We start from the raw sequence: 27,055 nt of genomic DNA, 5'->3' as shown, positions 1-27,055 counted from the left end.
AAATATACCAAGAACCGTAAGAAAATGCAATCCTTTCCAACATGATGTCAAACCAAGGTGACAGGTGTGATCAAGTATAATTCTGAACATGCCAACAAACTATACATAGCTTATCAAAATATGTACTATTAATGCAACCTTTAATCATAACTTCAAAGCGACAAGATGGTCAACTCTACCTTATTTGAGCTAAAGATGCCGAAGAGGCCAACTCTCTTCTTTATCTTCCCTGCTGACATGGTGCCTTTTACTGTCATGGCTTCCGGCCTGATTGATGTAATGGCAACAGTGTTGACTGGGGCAGGTGCTTCACCACTCTTTATTGCACTGAGATCTTCAAATGGAATATCTTCTGGTGGTTGAAACCCTGATTTATACCTGTCTATCACCATTTGTGTATCCTAAAGAAACACACGAGTTATTAATTCAACATCTGAAAAATAATATCTTAGAATATAAAATAATACTGTAAAATGATACTGTGAATCTAAATAAATATAATAATATTTTTAAACTACGACATAACCTTTACCCTTCCCCTTCTTCTATCACCATTTCTCATGTTAAAGGCAAATCCAATCTTCTATCTCTATTTCTCATGTCAAAGAAAAATCAAATGTGCGTATTATTATATTTTTATTGTTAAAAATGTAAATACTCTTGAAATTCCTAACAACATGTCACGAGAATGTTCTATTTCATCTATGTCAATATATAGTAATTTTATAGAATATATCTCTACTGTAAAGTTCTCTACAAATGCCACTAATGAACGTCTCTTATACAATTTTGATATAACTTATCTTATAATAACAATACACCAACTGCCCAAAGTTTAAGACACTTTCATGATAGAAAATGTCGAAGTACAGGTAACTTAAGTGTTATTTAAAGTAGATGATCAAAATGCTGTCTGTCTGTCTCAGGCTGTCAGAATACATTTAACGAAATTTAGTCGAATCCTTCATATGGCACATTAAAAATATCTGTCATCTTAAGCATTTTTGTGATTTAATGCACTGAATGTTACAACATTCCTGTCTGTTACTTTTAATGGTGCAGTTACTTTCAAGAACTGGCCTCTAACTAAATACTAATTTTGTCTAGCTTTTTCTCAGTTGCAACACTGTTCTCTCTTCAGTATTCATCTCAGATAGACCCACTTCGCACCAAATTTCGCCACTAATGAGTATACAATGCTGTTCGTCAGGAACTAGATAATTCTGAAATTTTCTGCAGAATTTTCTGCAACACTTTATGCACGAGGATTTTTATTGCTGTTTTTGTCCAAATTATTTCATTTTCAAAACATGACTACACACTGAATGCGTACAGCTTTCCAATCGGTACTAGTAACTATAGCATTTCTTGATATTGTTAAAAGATTGCAATGCCTGCAGAAAGAGAAGCCAGGGCTTTAGTAAGGTACTTCTCTGTCGAATTAGTAAGTTATTATTTCATCTTATTATGCAAATATACTACGTATGCAAAAGTGCCCAGTTGCCCACTATGTCAAAAAGTCCTCTTCCGTAAAAATTTGTATTAAGAACTCTTATGAATGAAACACAATGTAAATAAGCTCATACCTCCTTTTCATTGATCTGCTCAGCTGCTCTTACAATCCCATCTAAGCATTTGCTGATGATGGGGAAAACATTTCTCTCTATATCAACAGACTGAATCATGAAGTTTTTTATGTTCTTTATTCGCTTTTCATCCAATTCTTGTAACTGGTGGAACACATCTGGCATCATCGTGTGATAATGCTGATTCTACAAAAACAAAATTCATGTAAAGTAATAAAGTTGAAATATAATTGCACAAGTATCAGAAGCCTTGTTTACTACAGGATATTTCAGAAATACTTTAACAAACCTTGGGGTCATGTTCCTCACAACAAAACAAGAAAAAAAGTTCATATAAACATATGTCCGAAAATCCTTAGTTTTTTAGTTATTAATGAAAGAACATAATGAAACATCTGTTAGATATTGTCAGTTTGGTAGCAAGTGTTGCAACTTTAATCAATTCAGAAACTCATAACAATGAAAGTTTACGTTCAACGCATTTCGAAGTACAATCCAACAACTTAACTTAGGTTTGTAACCAATAATAATATTCATTTTGTTAGATATAAGTCTGCTGATGTACCCTTTGTATCCTAGATGGCTATGTGTTCCCAAGAAGCCTTGTTTACTACAGGAGAACATTTTGAACATTTGTTATGAGCTTCTGAATTGATTAAAGTTGCAACACTTGCTACCAAGCTGACAATATCTAACAGATGTTCCATTATGTTCGTTCATTAATAACTAAAAAGCTCAGGATTTTCGGACATATGTATATATGAACTTTTTTCCTTCTTTTGATGTGAAGAACATGCCCTCAAGGTTTGTCAAAGTATTTCTGAAACACCCTGTATAATAAATTAATTTTAATACAATATAAAGTTATTCTAAAGCTTCCATAAAGAAAATTTATTGCACAAAATCTAAGGTGATAATGCAATAAATTATAAAACACTAGAAAAAGTCAGTGTGCCAAATTATTTCTGATACCAATACCACTTATCTTATGAAGGTGAAAAAGATTTTCAGACAAATAACAATGTTAAATCAATAATTCAAACCTAAGTTATAAAAACACACACACAATGTTTAAAGCATGACTTTAAACAAACAGAATTTATTACTTTTTATAATCAGGGAGAGGAGGGAGAACAACACTATGTGAAATTACTGTATAATCAATATAACAACTCACTGAAACATTTCCTCACTATTCAGAGCAGTACTTTTTGTTTCCTCGAGGAATTTTCTATGTCAAAGAATGGTTTATGACCCTCCTACCTCAGTATGCATCCAAGACTGTTCTGTACAGTAAATACTGCCCTTCCAAAAATAATGTTTATGGCCTGCTAGCACTGCTGTATGGCAGAAGAATTTTAACTTCTTACAAACAATATTTATTAAAATTAAAAGCAAAAGAGGTGAGATTTCTCTGATCAATTGGATATCCTTTCGTCATATCACAAAAGAAATGAAGAAATTCTATGAAAACAATTAATCACATCCAATCTCCACAGAATTAATAAACAAAAGAATAAATGAATACTTGTACATGAATGAATGAATGAATTAATTAATTAATTAATTAATTAATTAATGAATACGAGTACATTTCTGTAATAAATTTTAAATACAACTCTGAGAAAGATTTGGAAGACTTTTGAAACATTAACATAAGATAATCATTTATCCATAGAACAGACCACTTGGTTCACAATTCGTAAAGGATCTTTGATGATCATGATGAGATGACAAGGGTGGCAGCAGAGGTGGTATTGGTGGTGGTGACAGTGGCAGATGGTGGTGTTGGTCACGGTCATGGTTGTAGTGAATGATAGATAAATGCAGTTTCTCTAAATTACGTATTTCCATGTCATCATTATTCCATTACAATCCCACACTAAATAATTAAAGAATTCCTCCACCTTTATAATAAACTGAAGCCTACAGTTTGAAGTTACGCAGGGTATAAGGGCACTGATTACCTTAAGGAATATTAGAGGGTATTTGAAATAATAACGTTAATATACTTGGTGTCTATTTTCATATTTAATTTCAGGAACCAAAGATTAATGTTTTCAGATTTTCTAGAGAAGTAGGAGGAGAGGGGGTAGAGAGAAAGGGGAGTGAAGGAGAGAGAGAGAAGGAGAACGGGAAACGGGTGGGGGAGAGAAAGAGAGATTGGAGTCATCAAAATATACGAGTTTACTAATTGAAATGAAAATATGGTATCTTAAGAAAACGCCAGTTTTCAGCAAAACCACTGGATAAAAAATGTATTTGACCTTTTGTTACAAATAGAATCTTCTACTCCTCTTTAGCGTAAAGACGTATCCATATTTTAAGGACAGGAAACCAGCTGAAACAATTATTTCCCTGTACATGCTAATTAGTTTTATATCGACAGCTGGTAGGGTCACCTCACACTACTGCTGTAAAATATTGGCCATGGAACAGAAACAGATTGTATTTAGAGCTTTAAAATAAATACCTGCAGATCGTTTGTTTTCTGAAGTTGATTTGCATACTCATTCTTCGTTTCTTCACACTGCTGCGATTTGATGGCCATATTCATCCTCTGTTTCTCTACTTCTGCACGTGACAAGTTTAAATCCGCATCTGCCCGTTGAAAATTATCCAGTGCTCTTTCTGCTTCCTTGAATGCTTTCTCGTAGTTCTTTCGCGCTCTATCCAATGATCCAATCTGTGCACTGAGATTTGCCATCATACGAGCGCCCTCCTGCAAATGCTGTAACAGAATGCATACATTAACAGAAATGAACATACTGTACATAAAAAGGAACTTCAAATACTGATAATTAATTCAAGCAGTGAATTTACGACAAGACATTTAATTGTATACTATAAAAAAGTAAGAGTGAAACTAGGACATTCCGCAACAAAGTCACGAAAATGTGAAGCTACAAATGACGATTATTAAAGTTTATTTTCTTGCCTAAATGAGAACTCGTGAAAATAACATACAATTAGAAAAGTTTTGCAACATACTGTATAGACTAGCTAACTCGTAATTGAGGGGCTTAGAACAAAAAGCAGGTAAGTGACATTATTAAAAAAAATTAGGTAAGTGCGTGTTGTGATAGCCCAAAAGGATGTTTCTTTGGGATAAAATCAGGTAAGTGATCACACTGTGCAGTGCTGCTATATGGGCATCATTTCACCAAACTAGTGTATAATATTTCATTGCATGTAGAACTTTAACTGTACTTTCCTCAAAACTAGGTTTCTGTCACTTACCTGCTTTTTGTTCTAAGCCCCTCAATTATTTTACGAATAACACACAATTTATAGCTATAAATAAAAATGGACAAAACATAATAAAGCTAAACAATAAAATTTCAAGTAAATAAACTATTTATACATTCTAAATAATATATCCCAAAGGTATTACTGAAATTCTAATCCTATTTTACAATTTTTGTATATCCTATTACGCAGTTTCAATTATTATTTTTTTTTTATTTTTCTTTTTTTGCTAATTTTTCTTAGTTGAGATAAGTAGGCCTTACGTAACTATTGTACACAGTACGAACAATGCCTTTAGGCAACTGCATACCAGTAGTTATATCCATGCGTTATGGCGTACTAAAATTATATACAGTATACTGTATTCACTACTATTACCAAATACAGAGACTCTTGAAGTACATAATTTTATTGTTTCATTACCATAGTTTGAATAATTGTGATATAAAAATTACACATTTCCTAGATTTCTAATCTCAAAATTTTAATATTCGTTGGGAGGGGGAATAATAATAATTTTAAGTGGAGATAGATTTTCGAATATCTATTGAATAATCAATATATATACGGCATATTATGACGTCATCAGGTCATCACTAATCTAACAGGAAATACGCCATAAAAGTTTTAAATTTCGGCATTGTAAACTTAATACAACTGTACTCGGAAGAAATCACTACCACTCGTTTGTTTTTAGTATGTATCCAGAGCAGAATGACGAATTCCAAATTATGAGATTCTTCAAATTTGAGTCAGTGACCATTTCAGACGCTTAATTTACGGAATTACCACACTTTCCAAATCCTTCTCACAATCCAGCTATTAGACTTGACTCTCTTTTTCATCATATGTTTCAGATTACATGCCTTTATTGAGTGGCTATCTCTCTGCATTTCAAAATCTAAAAAAAAAAAAAATAATAATAATAATAAATAGTAATAGTAATAAAAATAAATAATAAAAAAATAAAAACCACAAATTTAAAAAAGCAACTTAATAGAAAGTGCGTAATAAAAATAAAAAAAGAGAATTAGACAACATACATAAAACTCTGGCAGAGTTCTTAATGTTTAATGCTTAATGTACATCTTTCAGATTCTAAAAACGTGCATTCGTAGGCATTTGCCAAAACAGCTTATACTAGAATAAAACTTCCATATATGTGTGTGTGGAAATGTAAACAAACAACAAGCCTTTTCTTTCCTTTTTTCTCTGCTACTTTAATTCCACATATAACAACGCTCACAAATTATTATTGTGCTCTATCAGATTAAATAATTAAATTTATTATTATTATTATAATTATTATTATTATTATTATTATTATTATTATTATTATTATTATTATTATTATTATTATTAAAGTAGATAGCACAGGTAACAACACTAAAAGCCGAACTAATGATTTACTACCAAATGCATTAAAAAATTGTCAATATTCACACAACTATGTTTGATCTATAGGAGAACTATTATATTTTACTTAGGGATGTACTATAAGCAGTAACATGAGCTTCAGGTAGGAAGTCAAAAAGAGAATAGCAATGGCAAAGGAAGTTTTTAATAGAAAAATGAGCATCTTCTGCGGACCTCTGGAGAAAGAACTAAGGAAGAGACTGATGAAGTGTTTTGTGTGGAGTGTAGCATTGTAGCAGAAACAAGGACATTATGACGAAGTGAAGAGAAACGAATAGAAGCATTTGAAATGTGAATATGGAGAGACTGGAGCGTGTGAAGTGGACGGCCAGAATAAGAAATGAAATTGTATTTGAAAGAGTGGGTGAAGAAAGAATGATGCTGAAAGTGATCAGAAAGAGAAAGAGGATTTGGTTGGATCACTGGATAAGAAGAAACTGCCTTCTGAAGGATGCACTGGAAGGAATAGTGAACGGGAGAAGAGTTCGGGACAGAAGAAGATATCAGATGATAGTCGACATTAAGATATGTGGATATGTGGATATATGCAGAGACTAAGAGGAAGGCATAAAATAGAAAAGACTGAAGAAAGCTGGGTTTGCAGTGAAAGATCTGCCCATGGGCAGAACATGTATGTATGTATGTATGTATGTATGCTATTCCATCTCAAATCGACCTAAATATAGAGAAAATTGACCTTGCAACTATTAAATACAATGAAACTTTTTCTGTCCGTAGACAACTGTGATATAATGCTTTGTGCAAAGTTTGAGGCATCAGAACTTAATAGTGTTTAAATTAATAATATTTAAATTTATTGTATTTTCATAATATTAGCAACTTTAAACTGTTGTGGCTCCGAAACCCTTTCACCCAATGATCAAAATCATGGTTTATTTTGATGCTGAGAAGTTAAAGTTTATAATAACATGTAAACTGTTTTTCTTACTTTTTATAGAAATGAAGAAATTAGATTTTTTCTTCATTAAGACCCTTTGGCCACGAAAAAAATATGTTTAGAATATATGGTTAGATTCCGCATTGAAAGTACAAGTAAACACATATTTTTACCGGTGGTACGTTGATAAGAAAGTATTGAAAATATCAAATAAAGAAAATAAATAGTAAGCGCGTGAACTAACCAGCTGCTGACTGTGAGACGGGAGGTAGTCGAGACAAGCAAGGCCAGGAGACAAACACGTGATGTGTCGTCTAGCAGTCATGGCTGTGCTAGCTTTATTACAGGTTTTCATAAACACAGGAGTAAAATGACGCCCAACGCTCGCTTATCTTCAGCTCTCGGCCAGTGCGTGCGGTCTGCGCCGTTCAAGTCTAGGCATTTGAAAATAATCTATTTAATACCCTCGAAACTTATTGCCGAGCCACTAAGCAAACAATGCCGAATCCCTCTTAATAATGCAAGGCTTTTTCTCAATATTTTTTTACATTTTTACAAATGGCCAAAAAGCCTAAAAGCAACTGTGTATAATAAAAATAAGGATTACCTCTTAACATAACCTACCAAATGTCAGCTTCAAAATAAGCTCTCGTTCAATGTTCTGCAGTAAATGGTTCCAGAGTTCTGAGCGCTGAAAGAGGCTTGTTTTTATAAAATACGTTAAATTTGTCGCTCAATAACACGAAAACCGTTTGACTTTCGATAGTATATTTTTGAAAATGCACTCCCCTCAGCACCTTGTATAAGTAGGGAAAAAATTAGAGTATAAAAAAATGCGAGGTTTTTTACTGAACGATTTTATATGGAATAGCCCATGTATGTATGCATGTATGTATGTATGTATGTATGTATGTATGTATGTATGTATGTATGTATGTATGTATGTATGCATGCATGAATATTACAAGATAGAGCAACATTTTAATTATTTCAGAGTCAAAAACAGGAATTGTAAAAATCAGTCTGTTAACATGTCACACGCTGGTAACCATAGGCGTTTTCTCGAAACCGAAGCTATTGTTGGCGCTGTTATAACAGCACGTCCCAAGAAAAGTCTTACAGACGACTGTCCACAGATATGGTTATGTTAGCATTATCTGAAACTCTACTCCTACCGCATTAAACGCGTTTGTAAATATTTCGTGTTGTGAATATGCAGAAAAAAAATAAATTTTAAATTATGGTTTATTTAACGACGCTCGCAACTGCCGAGGTTATTCAGTGTCGCCGGTGTGCCGGAATTTTGTCCCGCAGGAGTTCTTTTACATGCCACTAAATCTAGTGACATGAGCCTGTCGCATTTAAGCTCACTCAGGGCGACAATATGCAGAAATGGATCACATTTGTTCTTCACGTGAGAGCCGCGACAAAAAAAAACTAGTGGACACGGAGTTCCAGCAGTTTGGCTCACCACCTCATTGAGGAAAAGTAGTTTGTGGTTTTTTGAATAACATTTGACATCAACTGGTGCGGTCGTGGTGGGTCAATTACGTGGCCTTAAAATTCCCCAGACTTGACAACACCAGATTTCCTCGAGGTTTTGTAAGGATGCTGATTATTTCAAAGCAAAGATTGTCTCAGTTTTTGTTCAATTACCCTGAGATGTTAGATCACACGTGTGAGGAATAAAATTAGCCTCATGATGTGAATTGTGTTGTGTACGCACGTTGAGGTATAATGTGGTCGTAACTCCCATCCTTCTAGAATGTATGTACAGATTACTGAAATATATATATATATATATATATATATATATATATATATATATATATATATAATAATAAAATAACCGTTAACGTTACAAAGCATTTTTTATATTAATGTCTTCATAAACGATCACCCTATATTTATTTCATGTGTTACAATTTTTAAATGCCTCAAACACATCTATGAGAATATTTAGACTATATTCAATGCATAAAACTGAGAATACGCTTTTCTTAGAGACTCCTTACCTTGCTTTGTGCTTTATGATGGCACTGCGCCAAGATAACCATACGTTAGAATCGCTAATTGTAAAATGCCTACTGTTGGTTTAAGATTCTCAAAAGAATGAGGACGGAATTTTTTAAAAAGTCTAAACTATTAAGTGGACGGTGATGATGATGATGATGATGATGATGATGACAACGATGATCGATTTAAAGCAATATTTGACATCATTTTCTTTTGACAATGCGTTTCTTACCTATGAATCATTACATTCCTCTCACGTCTACGCAAATACAATCCGTCAACCTAACCACGTGCAAATACTTCTAAAGATCATGAATTATCTTTCCACGAACATTGCTTTCACAATTATTTTTCCGTTCTTTGCATAGGCTCGCTGCCACGTAATTGTACGGGTTGTAATTGCTTCACCAAGAGAAATGGCATATGTACGTGACATCACTAAGCGTTATTGCAGTGCCAGCTTATTTTAACAGCTAACTAAATGCATTCAATAATATACCAGAGCTGAGTGCAGCTCATAAAACCTATAGGATATTCGGAATGGAAATATTTATTTCGAAGAGATAGGAAAACTTTAGAACTGAGTGCCAAAGTCATGCAAAGTGTTAAATAAAATAGTCTGAAACTATGTACCGGTAGTTACCCATGAAATTATATACGGTAACATGACCAGATGTCCTTTTTTGTCCGGACATATCCTCCTTTTTAGGCTTTTGTCCAGGGTCCGGGCGGATTTTTTAAAAATCAAGAAATGTCCTTCTTTTCGTAACTTGTATGCCTGAATTATCTGATATGCTCTTTGTCAAAGATCAAAATAACTCTCTTTGCTTCCCCTTGTTATGGTCGTTGTTCACAGGTAGCTAGTAAATCAAGAGATCGAGGTGCGAATGTAAATCTAAAAAGATATTTTTTGTCCACTTTAATAATTATAGTTCCCTTGACTTTCATATGTAGCTAACTGTAAAATCATTATTATTAAATTTTTTCATAATTATTTTATACAGAAATTTATATTAACATACTTTTAAGTGTGATGTAAGTCTAAATCTGTACTGTAAATATTTTGTAATAAAATAGATATTGACGTAATTTAAAGTATAATATAGGCCTAAGCCTAAATCTAAGTACATATTTCTGTTCTCTTTTTTCGAACAATGTCCTCCTTTTTGAAGCTTTGTGTCCTCTTTTTTTATCGATGTGAATCTGGTCACCCTACACACGGGGAAATAATAAATATTGAGCTCCGAGGATGAAGTCAAGTCGTTGGAGTAACGTATATGTACAGTATGTCATGAAACGACATATTCCATACGAAGGCTTTATAGCTTAGCGACAGAGATCATTCTTCTCTTTACAAAGACCGAGCTTAGAATCTATGTAAGACGCACGCTTGTAAACACAGCGCACACGATGATCCCCGAGAAATTCCGAAGTGGGACTCTGAACAGCGCCCAATTTCCGTGTCAAAGGGAGTACAACAAAATCAATGAGACAATTAATGTAATCGTAATAAATACATAACGACATGAAGTTTAATAATTAACGTCAAAATAATTATAAAAAATACTGTAGACATAATAAATGGAGCTGTACACTTGAAAACTCCATTAAAGCTCGTAAGATTAAATTGTAATAAATAAACAAATAGGGGCGCGCGGTTAAGACGTAACGATACAAAGCCGCAGGGTCGCGAGTTCGATTCCCGATGGGGTCATGGATTTTCTCCACTGATCTATCTTTCCGGCCGCAGTATGGACCGGGGGTTTACTCAGTTTCTACGAAATGGTTTCGGAGGGGAGGGGGTAAAGACGGGCAGGTAGGACTGACATTCCTACTGACATTAATGCCAATTGTGAAGGTGGGATCCTTAACCTCCTGCCACCCTCTGAGCTGTTTTGGTCCGTAATGGAGATGACTTTTTACAAATAAATAAGTAACTAAATAGGAGAAAATAAAAAATATATAAAACAATACAAGACGAACTCTTGATTAAAATAAATAGGAAAATCACATTCAGAGAATGGACAATTATCCTATAGTGGCTCAAAATTAAAATTCCAACCAACACAGGAGCAAAAGAGAACTTGGATAACCTACATGAAGTGATCAACAACTTAAGCTTTAATGGGACAAGTATTTAGACTTAACCTGCAATTTATTCACGATGAAAATGAATAAAAGAGATGTAATACGTTAAAAAATCTTCATAGTAGTCAACAGAAGAGAAACTATTATGTTCCAAAAAGTAATGTAAATGATGGCTGTGACATAAATGTATTTCAATTCAAAAATGATCAATCGTATTAACTATTTGACAACAAAACTACAAAAATACAATGAAAATATTTCGTCTGCCATTTTCCTTTTTCAAAAGAACTTCTGTATCAATTAACGAATATTAGTCTATTCTTTCTTTCTACTGGCATGGTCTTCATTCTACTGCAGCGCCTACAGTATCCGTTATGATTTCTTCGATTAAATACTGGTCAACGTCACGAAAATGGTTACTCCTTTAATTTTTACAACATATCTAGTTCGTCATTTAAAACTACGAAAGAACCAAATACCATATACATCGACGTTATGACAACTTGAGTGGGACTAAATGGATTTGAATCCTGACGAAGAGTTGAAATTGACCAATCTTACAGGTGGTTTGTTTAAAAAGCTAGTTTTATGTTTAGTATAAATCACGTTCTTAGTAAATCATTTAAAAGTTTGGTATCAACTTCCAATTTTTGTTCGCACATGCCCAAAACACAAACATATCATCATCATCATCATCATCATCATCATCATCATCAATAGAGAGTCGCTTCAAAGACATACGACTCTGCATTTTAATAGTTTTTACTTCCGAATCAAAAACCTGAATCATTAAGCTCCAAATATTACAAATGGTTACCACTCTGGACTCTGATCCGTGTAGTGTTTCTAGTCCGCCATCGGACACCTTTTTCAAGTTTCCAAGTGGCAGCGGATAGGAGAATGCTCACCAGAAATAGAGAGCACTGGAAAAATAAAATACAAAGAGTGGACAAAAACTAGTTGGGACAAAGGGTCTCATTAGCAGACATCGAATGTTTAGGAAAATGCCTATTTTATTTGAATGTTCATACTTAAAGGCTTTCAGTAAATGTGCACGAATAATGAGAAATGAAGTATTCTGATGAAGTTGATCTTGCCCCCCCCCTTTTTTTTTCATTTGCCTTTTTTGTCATTAACGCCCTTTTTGCTTTAATATGTATTTTTTGCCCCTATTTTTGCTTTTATATGTACTTTTTGCCTTTTTCTTTATATGACTCTTCACTCAACAATACTGCATTTATTTCTGCAGTTCTTATAGCAGCCGTAGTTATGGGACACACTGTTGCAATGCAGCATTGTTATTTTGCTTACTTCGGAATCGACCTTGTCCTTCTGACTCCAGCACTGTGTTGAGAACACGAAACACACAGTCTGTCTAGGATTGTCTTTGTGAGGGTACTGTTGTATGATGAAAAATGCCAAAATTGAAAACAACGAAAGCTTCTTTATATTGTCAGTGGGTAGCAGAATTTTCTGCTTCCACTACTAATGGAACGATTATTATGTAGCCAGGATGACACTGTTTAAGTATGCTCCAGTCACATCAGTATACGTCGAGAGATCTTTTTCAGCATATAAACTGATTTTGTTCAATAAACGTGACAGAAGTTTGTGTGTTAATCTTGAAAGGTTGCTTGTTGCTTATTGTAACTCATATTATGGACGTGAAGTTGTGGATTCATAAATACAAGTGAAAAAAGTCCATAGAATAGAGAAACTACTTTTCCAGTGCACTTTGTTAAGTTACTTATGGTCTTATGGATGTTTACTTTATGAGTTATGACTGATTCAATATAATTTCAATGCCTTTTATTGCCCTTTTTGTTGTTTTTGAGCCTTTTTAGGCGCCTAAAATACAATTTTTAGTGCCTTAACTTTCGATGTCTACTCATTAGTTATACTCTTAGTGCAGGAAATCCTTAAATCCTTCTAAGAAAAAAAAAACCTGAACTATAGTTCTAGTCCTCCAGGTTGGAGATTGTGCAGCAAGCCAATAACCTCCCACGCAAAACCACTAACATCAATTTCACGAAGTATATAATCGGATTGCTTAAACAGTTATTACAGAAGGAATGCCCAAACATTTAATAAGAACGATTCAACATTTATATTATTTAAATACACTGATTAAATTAAAGACAAAAGTTCTAACAGTAAATAAATCAATCAGGGAGTAAAACAACGATGTGCACTACCACGAATATTGTTTAATTTTTTAGATCATCAGAGAATGGTCGAGAACTCCAAGTCAAAATTGAAATTATTTAAATGCGTTCACTTTAAATAGTTACTGTCAGCTGAATTACTACGTGGTATTTGCTGATTCGGGAAATATCTGCAACGTTCAGTGTTTAAATTGAATAGAATAGCATATCATTATAATCTCAAAATATTTACATAAAAATAGAATACCAAATACTTATAATCTCAAAATATTTACATAAAAAAAAACAAAAGTACGGTAACTGAGTTTGATGGCAATAAACTATTCAGATAAAAAAAAAACCTGTCGTCGCTTCATTAAAGCCAACATTTCAAGGCTACAAAATCAGGGACAGGCACAATCTCCAAGTAAATGCGTATGTTAATGGTACCAAGATTGAACTTAGAGAAATAAGAATTGCTTCTGCGAAAATAATTCTTTCATTTTGTTTATACAGAATGTACTACGTTACCAAACTTTGACGTCATATACAAAAGATGAAACCAATAAACTTTCGTTATGACACACGTGGTCAGCGACTTCTTTCGGCACTATGAGACACCGCACCGAACTTAACAAGCAGCATCTGTCACGATCCACAGTGGTTCATTTTCCCAATTTCTTGGCCAAAACCTCTAGAGATGTTTGAATTAATTTGAACGTAACAAAGTCGAAACATATCGTAAAAGTAACATAATTAAGAACTAAATATCGACTAAATTCACATAAATAGCTACAGTAACTGCTTTTTGGGTTGATCATTTCATTGCTTCTTAGAATATTCAAAGTTATAGTCTATTTTATCTATATATGCATATATGTATATATTATATGTATAATATGTGTATAGTACAGTAATTCTTTCACTCACTAGCATCAAAGTGTGCGGAGATAAGGGAGACATCTTCATCAGAAGCCTGAGTGGACACATCTAAATGTGTAGATGCCTCTGGAGCTGAAAGAAGTTATATTACATCTGCCCACAAACGCTTCAGTTTCTTTCTTGGGACTTTCAATATTCTTTATGAAGTATGGTCCAACAATGCCTGCAGATCAGTTTCAGCAGACTTTTCTGTTTTTTGAATGGCATTGGTATCAGGATAGCACGTCTTTTGTGCTTCTAGCACCGTTCTGTATTGCTGGAAAATGTTGGCGTTGGATTTTTAGCTTCGGACCTAATCTGGTTAGACTGGAATTTTGTTAATTGAACTTCAACTAGAATGGACAATGCTTTTACTCTAGATAAAGATATACAACGCTCTGAACTTAATTTAAAAGCTTTGCTGAATTTTGACGTACTGGTTGGTGTTGAAAATTGTACATCTTTTATTGCAACAGCAGTAGTAACAATCTCTCCTGCTTCACGAAGACTCATTTATGTGGCATATGCGAGTTCTGAAGGACTTACGTTTTGTCTTAATCCCTGTGCTTTTCGTCTTTTAAACCGTTCACCACTTTACTAAATTCTAGTAATGGACGCTCGACTCTCTGTTGTGTTTCAGTAACGCATATTGAAAAACTCGTAGATTTTCAAGCCATTTCTTATTCTGTGGTAGGAATCTTTCAACTGTCCTACTTGACAATTGCCATCTGGTTTTAAAATTATATATTAAATGTTTTAATACATTCTTTAGTTCATCGGATGATGTTGCAGGGGAATCGGTTATGATTCTAATGCGTTCTCTTAAATAATCATAATTTTCTTCAAAATTAAATGATGAACGTACTGTAGTATAGTAAACAATTCACGCCTAGTGAGGTTTATGTGATGACTTTCATACCCTGAAAGGAATTACAGAAATAATTAAAATTTTAATAAATTGATGGATTAATATCGACACAACAATTTTTGTGGCAACGTATTTCATAAGTAAGCAAAATGAAATAATGCACAAGAAAGCTAAAGGTTTTACTTATTCTTCGACATTGGAACCAAGTCTCTCGATATATTTCTTCCATCGTGACACTTTTCAGTACACCTCGTTCATAAAACTCCGTTTTTTGGGCACATAACCACCTGCGCACGGCTGATTTCACTTCTTCATCCGAACCGAAGCGTTGTCCTCCTAGGAATTTCTTCATTGTTCCGAAGAGGTGAAAGTCAGACGGTGCAAGGTCTGGACTGTAGGATGGGTGATTGCCGCCTTAATGATGCCTCTGACATTGGGTGGTGTTGCAGCGGTCACCGGTCGAGCGGAACGCTCTTCGTCGGCGGACTTCTTCGAAGAATCTGCACCACCTGGAGATGTTGCTATGGTCCAGACAATCAAGCGCTATACATCTCCAATATTTCCCTGTGGATTTCACTCCAATGTTTTGTTTTTCGCAATAAAAATGACTGCACCTCGCTGCCCTTCACAAGTGAACGATCGTAGAAAACGCGTCATTTTTACTCAGTAGTTACAGCTCGTTTCGCCAGGGTGACATCCGATCGAATCATTGCTGTATGTAATGCAAGATTTAAACTAACTATCTGCCAAATTTGAACGTCCTAACCAAAATAGTATTCCGTTAGATAATTGTTGTGCGTTACCTTCCGATCATCCCTTGTATTACAACGCAAAGACGCTGTGCGCACTTGAAAACTAAATTCGAGCTAGTGGGCCCAGTGGCAGTTGGGGGCAGACTTTCTTTATTGGTACCTGAAAAGCACCCACATAGGTATGATTTGTAATGAGAAACTTGACAGGACCTCGCAGGACCGATAACTTTTAACCTCCGTGAATTCGCCGCTTTCACATTTTCAACAACAATCAACGTGATTATATTATTTAATATCTAAACGCCGTTAGTTAACTAAATAATTAATTAAAACTATGATAAAATATTCTACACACTTCCAGGAATCGAATCCATGCTTCAGTTTTTAGTTTCACACTTATACAACTTTTTTTATAATACTTCAAAAACGACCTTTCTTTCATCACGCAAACTCAGCAACTGCACTGTCCAAGAGAGACGCATTTTCAGCCACGTATTTACAAGCACAGGACTGGAGATGGGAGATAAGATATACGATGTCTACATGCCTTATCCTTCCTCTTCCTCTTCAACTTAAGACAACAACCAACCCTCCCCTATATGTTTCAGTTTCGGAGTTTTGGCCAGGAATTCGGGAAAATGAACCACTGTGCGATCGGGCAAAACTCCAGTGCAGTTGGGGTCGCATACAAACAGTATCTTGTGAACCACCTTATCTGGACGGACAGATGTATAGTCGGAGTCACCGATTTTGGCAGATGACCTCGATGACATTTCCAGTAGGCGAGCCAATATTGTTTGTGTAAGCTGCGAGAATGAGATGCGATAACTTTCTGAGTCGTTCATATTTTCATAACAGCAGCTCATATCAATTATCCTTATTATGAAACACACCACGGTACAGTCCTACTCAAAGAATACCTTCCGTTCGCAATGATTTTACAATATCTCTCCTACATTTTCTAAATTAAATTAATTCTTAATTAAAAGGAAAAAGCATTGCATTGCTCATATATATATATATATATATATATATATATATATATATATATATATATATATAATTCTACCCTTACCAGATCAATATACAAGATTTGTCCAGTAATAATCTAGGGATCGTCTACTGGTGGTGCGACAATTCAAGTTAATAAAATTACGATTATTCTTAGTAATCAAAATATAATTTGGTTAATTGGGTAAAATTGCATGCTGCGGAAGGTAGATTTATATAAGAGTATAATAAATAGGATTGTAATGGATATTACAAGGGCAATAATTTCTTCACACGCACATTGTGAATAGAACAGACAAGAAAGCATTTTAAAATATTCGAAATCGTACAAAATATCGGAGAAACCAATTTTCCCTGCACAAATTGCACCAATTGAAAAATATAATTACCATTCACAATAAATAGGCCAACTGTATTTTATGGATTCTAAAAAGTTGTTTATTAATCTAGAGGTATTGGCTGATGACTATATTAAATTCCAGCACAACATTCATTCAGAATATATAGAAATTACACTTTGGATTTTACTAAATGTATAGGCCTACTATCAAACGGTGTTACATACCCCCTTAAATACTGTACATGTGTTACCTGTACGATATCCGATGTTTAATTTTTTTAAATATAATTCATAGTACTGAAACTGCCATATTGAATTCGCACAAATTGTATTATTCGTAATTTTCGTCTCGAAAACCCCTAAGATATCTAATTTAATTTTTCATCCATTTCTGTCCCACTCCACCACTTTAGGGACAAAGTCGGACTAAATAATACCTTATTCGTATTCTGTGATCGCAAAGATCCCCAGATATCGACTTTCATCGAGATCGGATGACATGAGATTTCTCACTCCCTTCTGCCTTTTCATCAGTACCTTAGGATATGGTATTTAAAAAAATCTAAGAATGTTTAACCAATATTGTAGAGAGTAACCTTCATTTTAAATTTTACGTCTCTAGTTAAATATAGTTTAGTGAATTTTTAAAATCGTCGACTTCTTTCTCTCTCCTCTCTGCTCGGAAGTACTACTACATACCTACATGAAATTGAATTTTTTTACTTTCCTTATACATTTTAAAAACAATTCTGAGAGATGAGATGAATAGTCTAACCCAATTTTATGAGTGAATCTTTGTTTTAAATTTAAAGGCTGCACGTCTGCTGGTTAAAAAAAAAATAAATCGGTATAATTATTTTGATCGTTACTGCCTCCCATTTTCCATCCCTTAATGTTCGTATTTCGTAAAACTCAGTTTATCTATTGACTAAGGATTAACATATTTCCATATATATAACAGATTATATTTCCATTTCGTACAATATTCTGGTCACGAGACATAATCATATACTTTGTCTTTTCGTGATTTACTACCAAACCTATCGCTTTATTTGCTTCAAGTAAAATTTCCGTGTTTTCCCTAATCGTTTGTGGAGTTTTCCTAACATATTCACGTCATCCGCGTAGACAAAAAGCTGATGTAACCCGTTCAATTCCAAACCCTCTCTGTTATCCTGAACTTTCCTAATGGCATATTCTAGAGCGAAGTTAAAAAGTAAAGGTGATAGTGCATCTCCTTGCTTTAGCCCGCAGTGAATTGGAAAAGCATCAGATAGAAACTGGCCTATACGGACTCTGCTGTAAGTTTCATTGAGACACATTTTAATTAATCGAACAAGTTTCTTGGGAATACCAAAGACACATATAGACTACTGTAATATTTGTTTAGTTTTTGGAGGTGACTGTCCAGAGTGCACAAATACTCGGGCGTGCATGTTTACTCTTATGTCCTACCCATTCCACTGCGACAGAGATAACAGCCGATCTTGCAGCGGTGAGGAACTCGCTCTCCAGATCACAATTAGAAAATCCATCTGCCAAAATCCCTGGCGCGACCTATATCTGCAGTTCCTCGAACACACAGTTCCTCGAACACACTGCCTGAACTCTTAGAAGAGGCGCCTTTGTGGGTGCATTAGCGGACGTGGTTTCTCCACTACGGCTTGCCGGTCCATTTCTCCCGTGAAGTGCGATAATTCCTGCATGAAACAGTCCTTGAAAGTGATGGGGCATGATTTGCAGACATGTGATTTTGTCGCTGTGATAGGTTTGTCACTGGTTCCGGCTGTGACTATAGTTTCAAAATCACAACTCCGAGAAATCGCCATCTCAGACCGATACATGATTCATATGGCGATTAATGTACAGTATATGTATGACAGCTCCAGAATTCAGATAATTGCAGGTCAGAAGATTAACTTGAAGGGACAACATATCTGGCATCTAATTAACTATCGTCCCACTCCATCTAGAGGTTAACGAGGGCAACTCTTTGACATTGAAGCTATAATGTACTCGCTATCGGCTGTATTCTTCTACTACTCACCTTCGTACACATTCTTGGGACACATCGTAGATAAGACATGCCAGAGTGTGGTTTGTTTTTAGTATACTTGCCTCGCTAATCACTGTTGTTTATACAATGGCAGCGGTATATCAATGCAATTTGCAGAAGAGTTGAACATAAACAACTGTCGGTTCAAGGTGGGAAACATTGAAATGTTTTGATTAAATCAGTCGTCGATTAGCAAAACGGGATACGTCCAAAATAACGAAGTGTTGGGAAATCGCAAGAAAACCATAACATACTTAAAATATTTAAAATGTTCATGGATCCTGAATGTATGTATACATAGTGATCTAATTAGAAAAAAAATATATGAACATTTTAATTTAACTTAGTTATAGTTTTTGTGATTTTCCAACACTTTGTTATTTTACAAATCGACGACAGAAATATATTGCTAATTTATATAGTCCATAGTGTTAAAGACGATTAATTTAGAATAATTTAACAATTTTAACACTCATTACTGATTTCTATAAAATCTCAAATAACCGAATGTTATGGAATATGTGAAATAAAAGACTGAACACATCACTATTAATCACCAGTTGGTAGTAATGGTTTGGGTCTCAAAACAGAGATTTGTATTCGGTACATTGCGGGCAGTTCTATGTCTTCTGATTGTAATGTTAGGATTCATTCCGGTTTTGTTCCAATATACGTACTTTCCCCTTGCAAAGAACAGTTATATTCCTTAATTTTGTAAAATGATCACGAATTGAAGACATGAAGAACCCAGACAAGCTGGGACTTGCAGCAACAAGAAACTTCTACATTACGACTGATGATATTACCCTTGGAATGTAGCATATATTGCCTGCTACCATCTTTAATTAATGACTCTGTGAATGCCAGGGCGTTACAACATTCGCAATCGCTAAGAACCAACCGAACACAAAAATCACACTGTGACAAAATCGCTATTATCACAGCGATTTGTCTGGAGCTGTCACAGTTCGAAACTGTGATGGCAAAACGCTGTCACACCCCACCTCTAGTCCTTGGGAGCTGGTGCTGGATAAACAAGAGACAGGTGGTCCTGTAGCATAGTCATCATGCTCCCCTGATATGACTTCACTTGCTTCTGGAGCGGGAACCTAGTGTAAACGTATTATAAACCAGGGCAATAGTCGTAAATAAAATAGTATCAGGGCGCTTCGCGAAAAGTTTATTATTATTATTATTATTATTATTATTATTATTATTATTATTATTATATTATTATTATTACTACTACTATTATTAGAGTACAACCCCGACAACACGCTCTTCAAAGAACCACGTATAAACCGCATATTTACAGGGACTGCATATTAGGCGGGTATTCTAATGACTTATATACAGTACCTTACCTTTGATTGAGGTACTATCTGATATGTACATCTATTATCAGGCAGTACATCTCTTTTGACGATGTGTCAGAGGAAGAACAATTGTAGTGTAATATGTAGCTAGTCGGCGATGTGTGCAAAAGAGGAGGAAAGGAACTGGGCACTCTACTCATTATCTCCTGGCCTAGTTGTCTCAGAAGTTGTGCCTTTTTGGTATCACTTGTGGAGTTCAGACCTGTCTTCGGATAGTTGACTAAACAACACACAGTATCTATTATCATTTTCTTACTGAATTACATAATTAATGGACAGTATACGGTATTACTCCAATATGTACTACATCGAAGACTTTTACAGTACCGGTAATACTTAATTCTTTTGAGGGGGGAAATGTTTTACCGTTGTTTTCCTGGTATGTGAGCCCTTACAATAAATAATCACATTTTAGGACGATTTAAATACGAATTTACACTGAATGACATATGAGGCGCTCAGAGCACAAATGGTCCAACCCACAAAATTTGCATATTGAATTTATTCCTTTAAAGAGCTCCTCATATTGCTCTCTTCAAAGTGTAAATCGGCCTAATCATCATTCCCAGTTTTCTCCATGATATTTCAGCACAAGTTTCATTTGTGTATCTCATTTCGCGCGCTGTTACAAAGAGGTAAAGTGAAAACATAAGTTTGTGGGTTGGCTCATTTGTGCAATGAACGTCTCATATAGTCCATGAAGAACAAGAGCTTTCCGTTTAACACTTACTGAAATGAGAATCACAGTCACAGAGATTTCAATATACCAAAGAAAACAAACTGATCAGCAAGAAGTTCCAGAATTACAGCCGACTGAAGACGATTGTCTCAGGAACAGGGTGTAGGAAAAAAGTACTGTATTATTATTATTATTATTATTATTATTATTATTATACCGCTGCTATTATAAATAATACTAATCTATATTTATACAATACAAAGTTGAGTAAGACGAAAGTTATACAATTATTATTTTAAAATAAAAAATAAAGAAGCTGGACGCTTTCAGGTTCCAGAAAAAAGTATCAGGGAGGTGCCCTTGTGCACATTGGCAAGACTACACTCTGGTATAAACTATAAAACGTTAAATGTTATTTTTTATTTAACGACGCTCGCAAATGCCGAGGTTATAACAGCGTCGCCGGTGTGCCGGAATTTTGTCCCGCAGGAGTTCTTTTACATGTCAGTAAACCTACTGACATAAGCCTGTCGCATTTAAGCACACTTAAATGCCATCGACCTGGCCCGGGATCGAACCTGCAACCTCGGGCATAGAAGGCCAGCGCTATACCAATTGCGCCAACCAGACCGATCTATAAAACGTTCTTTTATGTAAACCACTTCCGTTGAAACCGAATTGGCGCTTAGGGACAGCATTGGAACTACGTGGAAGATGGTCAAACACTTGGAATCTTTGGAACATGCTGAAGAGATGCAATGCTTGCTTCAAAGAGGGGTGGAGGAACATTTTGAACATGTTATTTAAACTTCTTTGTGTTTGGTTTGTTTAAAATGTACGGGCAAACAGTGAAATCTAATCATATATTACAACCCGTCTACCAGACGTGTTGTGTATAGGCTAACTCTGGCGCTAATAGTTGAGTGTTGCGTCGTGTAGCGCAGAATGTCATTGAGCACATGTGTCTTAACGAAAACTAGTCTGGCCTGTTCTACATAACGTAAAAGTTTGGCGATATAGTAAATTTACACCCTATATAAACCAGCGCTCGAAAAATTTATGAGATGAAGTTCAAATCGATCAATAATATTCATATAAAATTGAAATGTTTAAAAATAATATAGAAATATTCACTGCAGTTTTTAGTCTGGTCCTAAATGTTAATTTAAAATACATAATTATTACAAATAAATAATATCAAATAACTTACTTCAAAATTATGAAAATTAATCTATAACTCCTCCTATAACATTGACAACACACGTCGGAAGATGAAAAGCAAAATAATGTGAAAATGTGGAAAACCCGAGGTTTAAGATTAATATTAAAGAAGGTTTGCAAAATAAACGCAGGCAGAAGCAGGATCGAAGGCTGACCGTTTACGACATGCACGTGTTATACAACCACGTGCTGAGCAAACGCCAGAGATCAACTCTTGAGTGGCCCCACTTATAAATAACCTTCACGAGACGGAAAATTCTACAAATTCATTCATTTTAATAAATTCTCTTAACTGCATCACTAAAAATCGCATACTTAACAAAGTCATTAAGGGGATAGATAAGCATCTGCGTATGGATGATATTTATTTTTGATATAATAAGTAGAGACCGAAATCTTAGCCACTACTCTTTGAAGTTAAGTGAGTTCGGTGGTTGTGTAATGAACCTAATGGCGACGAAGAGTAGTGACGCGCGGCGCTGTACGATGTAGACTACTGTACTTCCACATAAAGGACAAAAACCACAGTATGCACATAAAAGAGTGATTTCAAAAATAGGGCTATGTTGTGTATTACAAAAGAATAAACATAGTCTTTGCTGTGAGCTTTTAAATTAAAATGTTATTGCTTCACAGCCATTACTCGTAATGAAATGTTTAAGCCTATGTATAGGGCCTATTACAACAATCTTTGGTGTACACTTTTAACTTTAAATGCTACTGTATCAGAGGCATTAATCATAACAACATGTTTAAGTCTATATTACAATGTTCTTTTGTGTAAAATTTTAACTTAAAATGTTACTTTTTCATAGGTACCGCTCTTAATGCAATATTTAAGCCAATATTACCATAATCTTTGTTGTAAAATTTTAACTTACAACTCCGGTATAACTGTAACACAGGTATCCCTTGCTAAGTCTAACTATGTTAAAGTCTATAATCTTTGTTGTAAACTTTTAACTTAAACTGCCCTGACTGAAACGTTTAAGCCTATATTACAATAATCTTTACTGTAAATGTAACTTAAAATACCGGTATTGCTATAACACAAGTATTGCCCATGTGTACAAGTGTACTTTCCAACACAATTTTTAAAGTGGTTCCCCTCAACTTTATTGAAAGAAATGTTGATATGCACTATCATTTCATACAGATCTCTGCTAAATTCGTCCGCTGGCACTAAATTACTAGTTGAAGATAGATCGTCAAACTTACTTCTTTCCATCAATTTCAAATGTTTTATACATTTTTTTAATTACAGTGCTGCTGTAAATACCATCTTTTAAAAAAGATTATGGCAGTCTTAAGTTTAAGTTAATACATTTGCTATATACCGGTACGTTTAGAAATACACTTAGTCTCTACATACAGTCTTACATAAATTACACACAATTATATCGCCTAATCTCTCATTTCGCCAGTTTTTTATATAAGAATTTACTATCATTCCTCTTATGTGACTTCTAAACCGTCACCATGCCATACAATTATGAATGTTCCACGGAACAAGTAATCATAAACATCGTACTTACTTTTTTCCGTTCTTCTTTGAAGTCTTTTACTAATATTGTCACCTCTCGAATGACATTGGATTGGAGATTTTCCGCTATCACTTCGTGTTGACCCGCCAAATCGTTTATCTCCGTCATGACATGTTTGAAGGCCCTACATGGACTGTACCTGAAATGAAAAACACGCGTTACACTCACGTTCTAATTATATTAATGTCATTCTAATGTAAAATCCTCCTTACCCCTCGCAATAATCTCATTTGTGTCCTTAAAATCTGCATTTTTTATTTTTATTTTCTCATTATACGAAGTATGAAATTGGCTTATAAATAATTTTACTACAAACAAGTAACTTTTATTTAAAAAACTAAATAATACAAAATGGTGAATAACTCAAAATCGACTCTAACGAGTTTCTTCTTAGTTTATTTATAACGTATGATGGAGTGACAAACGAAACGGCACATACCAAGTCTCCAAAAAAGGTTGTTCCAGGGAAATTAATTATTAGTCACAAACTACGTTCTTACTCAAAACCACTTGCAAGCGAAAATATTCCTACACGAATTATTTTGTAAAATCAATATAAGTTAATCCTAGTCGTTACGAAAGTATGAGTAAGAATCTTCACTCTTTCTGTAAAATTTATTCTGTGGAAAAGGTAGCAACTGTACTCTCAAAATCCGAAGACCTACTAAAAAAAATTAGAACCACTCGGATTTTGTTGTACAAAAATTATTGGTCATTTAAGATCACCTTTACTCATACCAATGTCAGAAAAATTATATTTCACAATTTCTCCTCCAAAGACTAGATACGATACCCCAGTACCATTGGTTACTTGATAAGTAACACATTTTAAATCATAATAAATCAACAATACTTTCCAATATTTCTATGGATTTTAAATAACGATTTCCATAAACAGCAAAGCAATATTACAGGCGCTTACAATATACGGATACAAATTTCTTGTGAATTTGTGCAAAATTGCATACATAATATAGTTAAAATGGCGCAATTTATAAAGGAAATCTCATCGTTCTTAATTATATTTAAAAATAATCTCTGTGTAAAATGGTAAAACGAAAGTTTATCTTCTTACATGGGTCCACAATAGTGGTAAAGTAATACGAAAAAAGTCAATAAATTGCATATTCTTATCCCTTCAGTTTATTCCATTTTTATGGAAGTATTTCTTCATGCAAAAAACTTTCAAAGTTGTTTAAAATTTAGATGTCGCTCAAGAGGATCAGCGAAGAAAAAAGACAAAAAATTCCAAATAACATATTATAATATGAGAAAAACAATTTTACTAATATTTAAACGATTGTCCCTATGCCAAGAAAAACACATTTTAATAGATACTAACAAGTCATTTCACAACTGATCCCTGCAATAATGTTCCTTTTTTGACGTTCGGAAACATCTTTCTGTGATTTTGTAGCACAAATTTTATTGTTTCAACCCCCCCCCCCCATTTAACGCGAATAATCTCTGAATTCCTGTATCAAGACCACTTCTTCAACAAAATCATTCGTTGCTGGAACTTCTGAATAATCATTCGTTCTCTTCGAAAATCTTAATCTTCAATCCAATATTGAGAATCTTTCTCTAAAAATATAATGTTGGGAGATTGAGGATTCAGGAAAATGTCTTCGTGTTAGAAGTTGCTAAGTTTTTTTACGGTGGTTGCTTCTTGGGAAGCGAATACTTTCAAATGTAATTTAGACTGTTTCCCATTCATTGCCATTTCTTATATTCAATAAAATTGTAAATGATATAATACAGACACTATGTCTAAAAGCCAATATGTGTCGGAGAAATTTCTATTTTTTTATTTTATTGGGTTATTTTACGACGCTGTATCAACATCTAGGTTATTTAGCGTCTGAATGATATGAAGGTGATAATGCCGGTGAAATGAGTCCGGGGTCCAGCACCGAAAGTTGCCCAGCATTTGCTCGTATTGGGTTGAGGGGAAAACCCCGGAAAAAAACCTCAACCAGATAACTTGCCCCAACCGGGATTCGAACCCGGGCCACCTGGTTTCGCGGCCAGACGTGCTGACCGTTACTCCACAAGTGTGGACTGAAATTTCTATATAATATTTATATTCATATATAATTATTGCCTCCAATCGGAAACTTGACAAAAAATACCACAAAGTTTAAACACTAAAGTAGAATTCTCTATTCTATTACTCTATGTTAAATTGTTCAGTTACAAAGTATTGCAGTAATGTAGTGTCAATTAATGAAAACCCGGAAAAAATATATATAAGTGATTTTGATTAGAAATAAATTCCTCTTGTTACGATATCTTTTCCGCATAAGGAAGTCATTCTGATTAGAAAAAAATCTTTCTTATTACTATATCTTTCTTTAACAAGGAAGAGTTGGAGATGTAAAATGAATTCGACTCGTGGAAATAATAACATAATTACATGAAACTGATCGTGTACACAACTCCATTATCACTGATACTACTGTTATTAATAGGTGCATCCACAACTGGCTTTTTGTGATTCATACAGTTTGTCCTACTGTACTTATGGCAAATTCTATTACAATGTTATTGTAGAGCAATTAAATCACAATAACAATCACAGCGTAACCGACCTAACTATTCTTCGTAAATGACGCAAAACACTATATTAAAAAAAACCGTAACTACTGACGTTAATTACTTAATCGATTTTATTATTAAAAGCAGCCAAACGTAACAAAGAAACTGTCGCGGTATCGTCATACACCGATAGACCAAACAATTTTATATAAAATTATGTGTTCTCAACTACAGTTTCGCCAGCAGATCCTCCATAGGCTATAACATAATTTCCTGGGACAGCACTGAAATCGACACGCGAACACATGTCCTTTCTGTTTTGTTTTCAAGAAGTTCTGAAATTATACAGAAG

At 34.4% G+C, this 27,055-nt stretch overlaps 1 protein-coding gene across 4 annotated transcripts in view; it reads right to left on the bottom strand.

Annotated features, from left to right (window-relative positions):
• The window catches only part of Cip4 (formin-binding protein 1-like Cip4), a 405,553-nt gene that overhangs the window by 62,950 nt on the left and 315,548 nt on the right, over window positions 1-27,055 (bottom strand). For all 4 annotated transcript variants that reach the window (XM_069843398.1, XM_069843399.1, XM_069843401.1 and 1 more), the window contains exons 4-7: window positions 24,157-24,304; window positions 4,060-4,317; window positions 1,587-1,772; window positions 180-401 (exon numbers count right to left, since the gene is read on the bottom strand). In XM_069843398.1, coding sequence (XP_069699499.1) covers window positions 180-401; window positions 1,587-1,772; window positions 4,060-4,317; window positions 24,157-24,304 — 814 coding nt within the window. The remainder of the gene's footprint in view (window positions 1-179; window positions 402-1,586; window positions 1,773-4,059; window positions 4,318-24,156; window positions 24,305-27,055) is intronic.

This window comes from Periplaneta americana, chromosome 13 (genome assembly GCF_040183065.1).
Source record: "Periplaneta americana isolate PAMFEO1 chromosome 13, P.americana_PAMFEO1_priV1, whole genome shotgun sequence".
NCBI lineage: Eukaryota > Metazoa > Arthropoda > Insecta > Blattodea > Blattidae > Periplaneta > Periplaneta americana.
The sequence above is the reverse complement of the archived record's forward strand: the minus strand, read 5'-3'. Positions and strand labels throughout refer to the sequence as shown.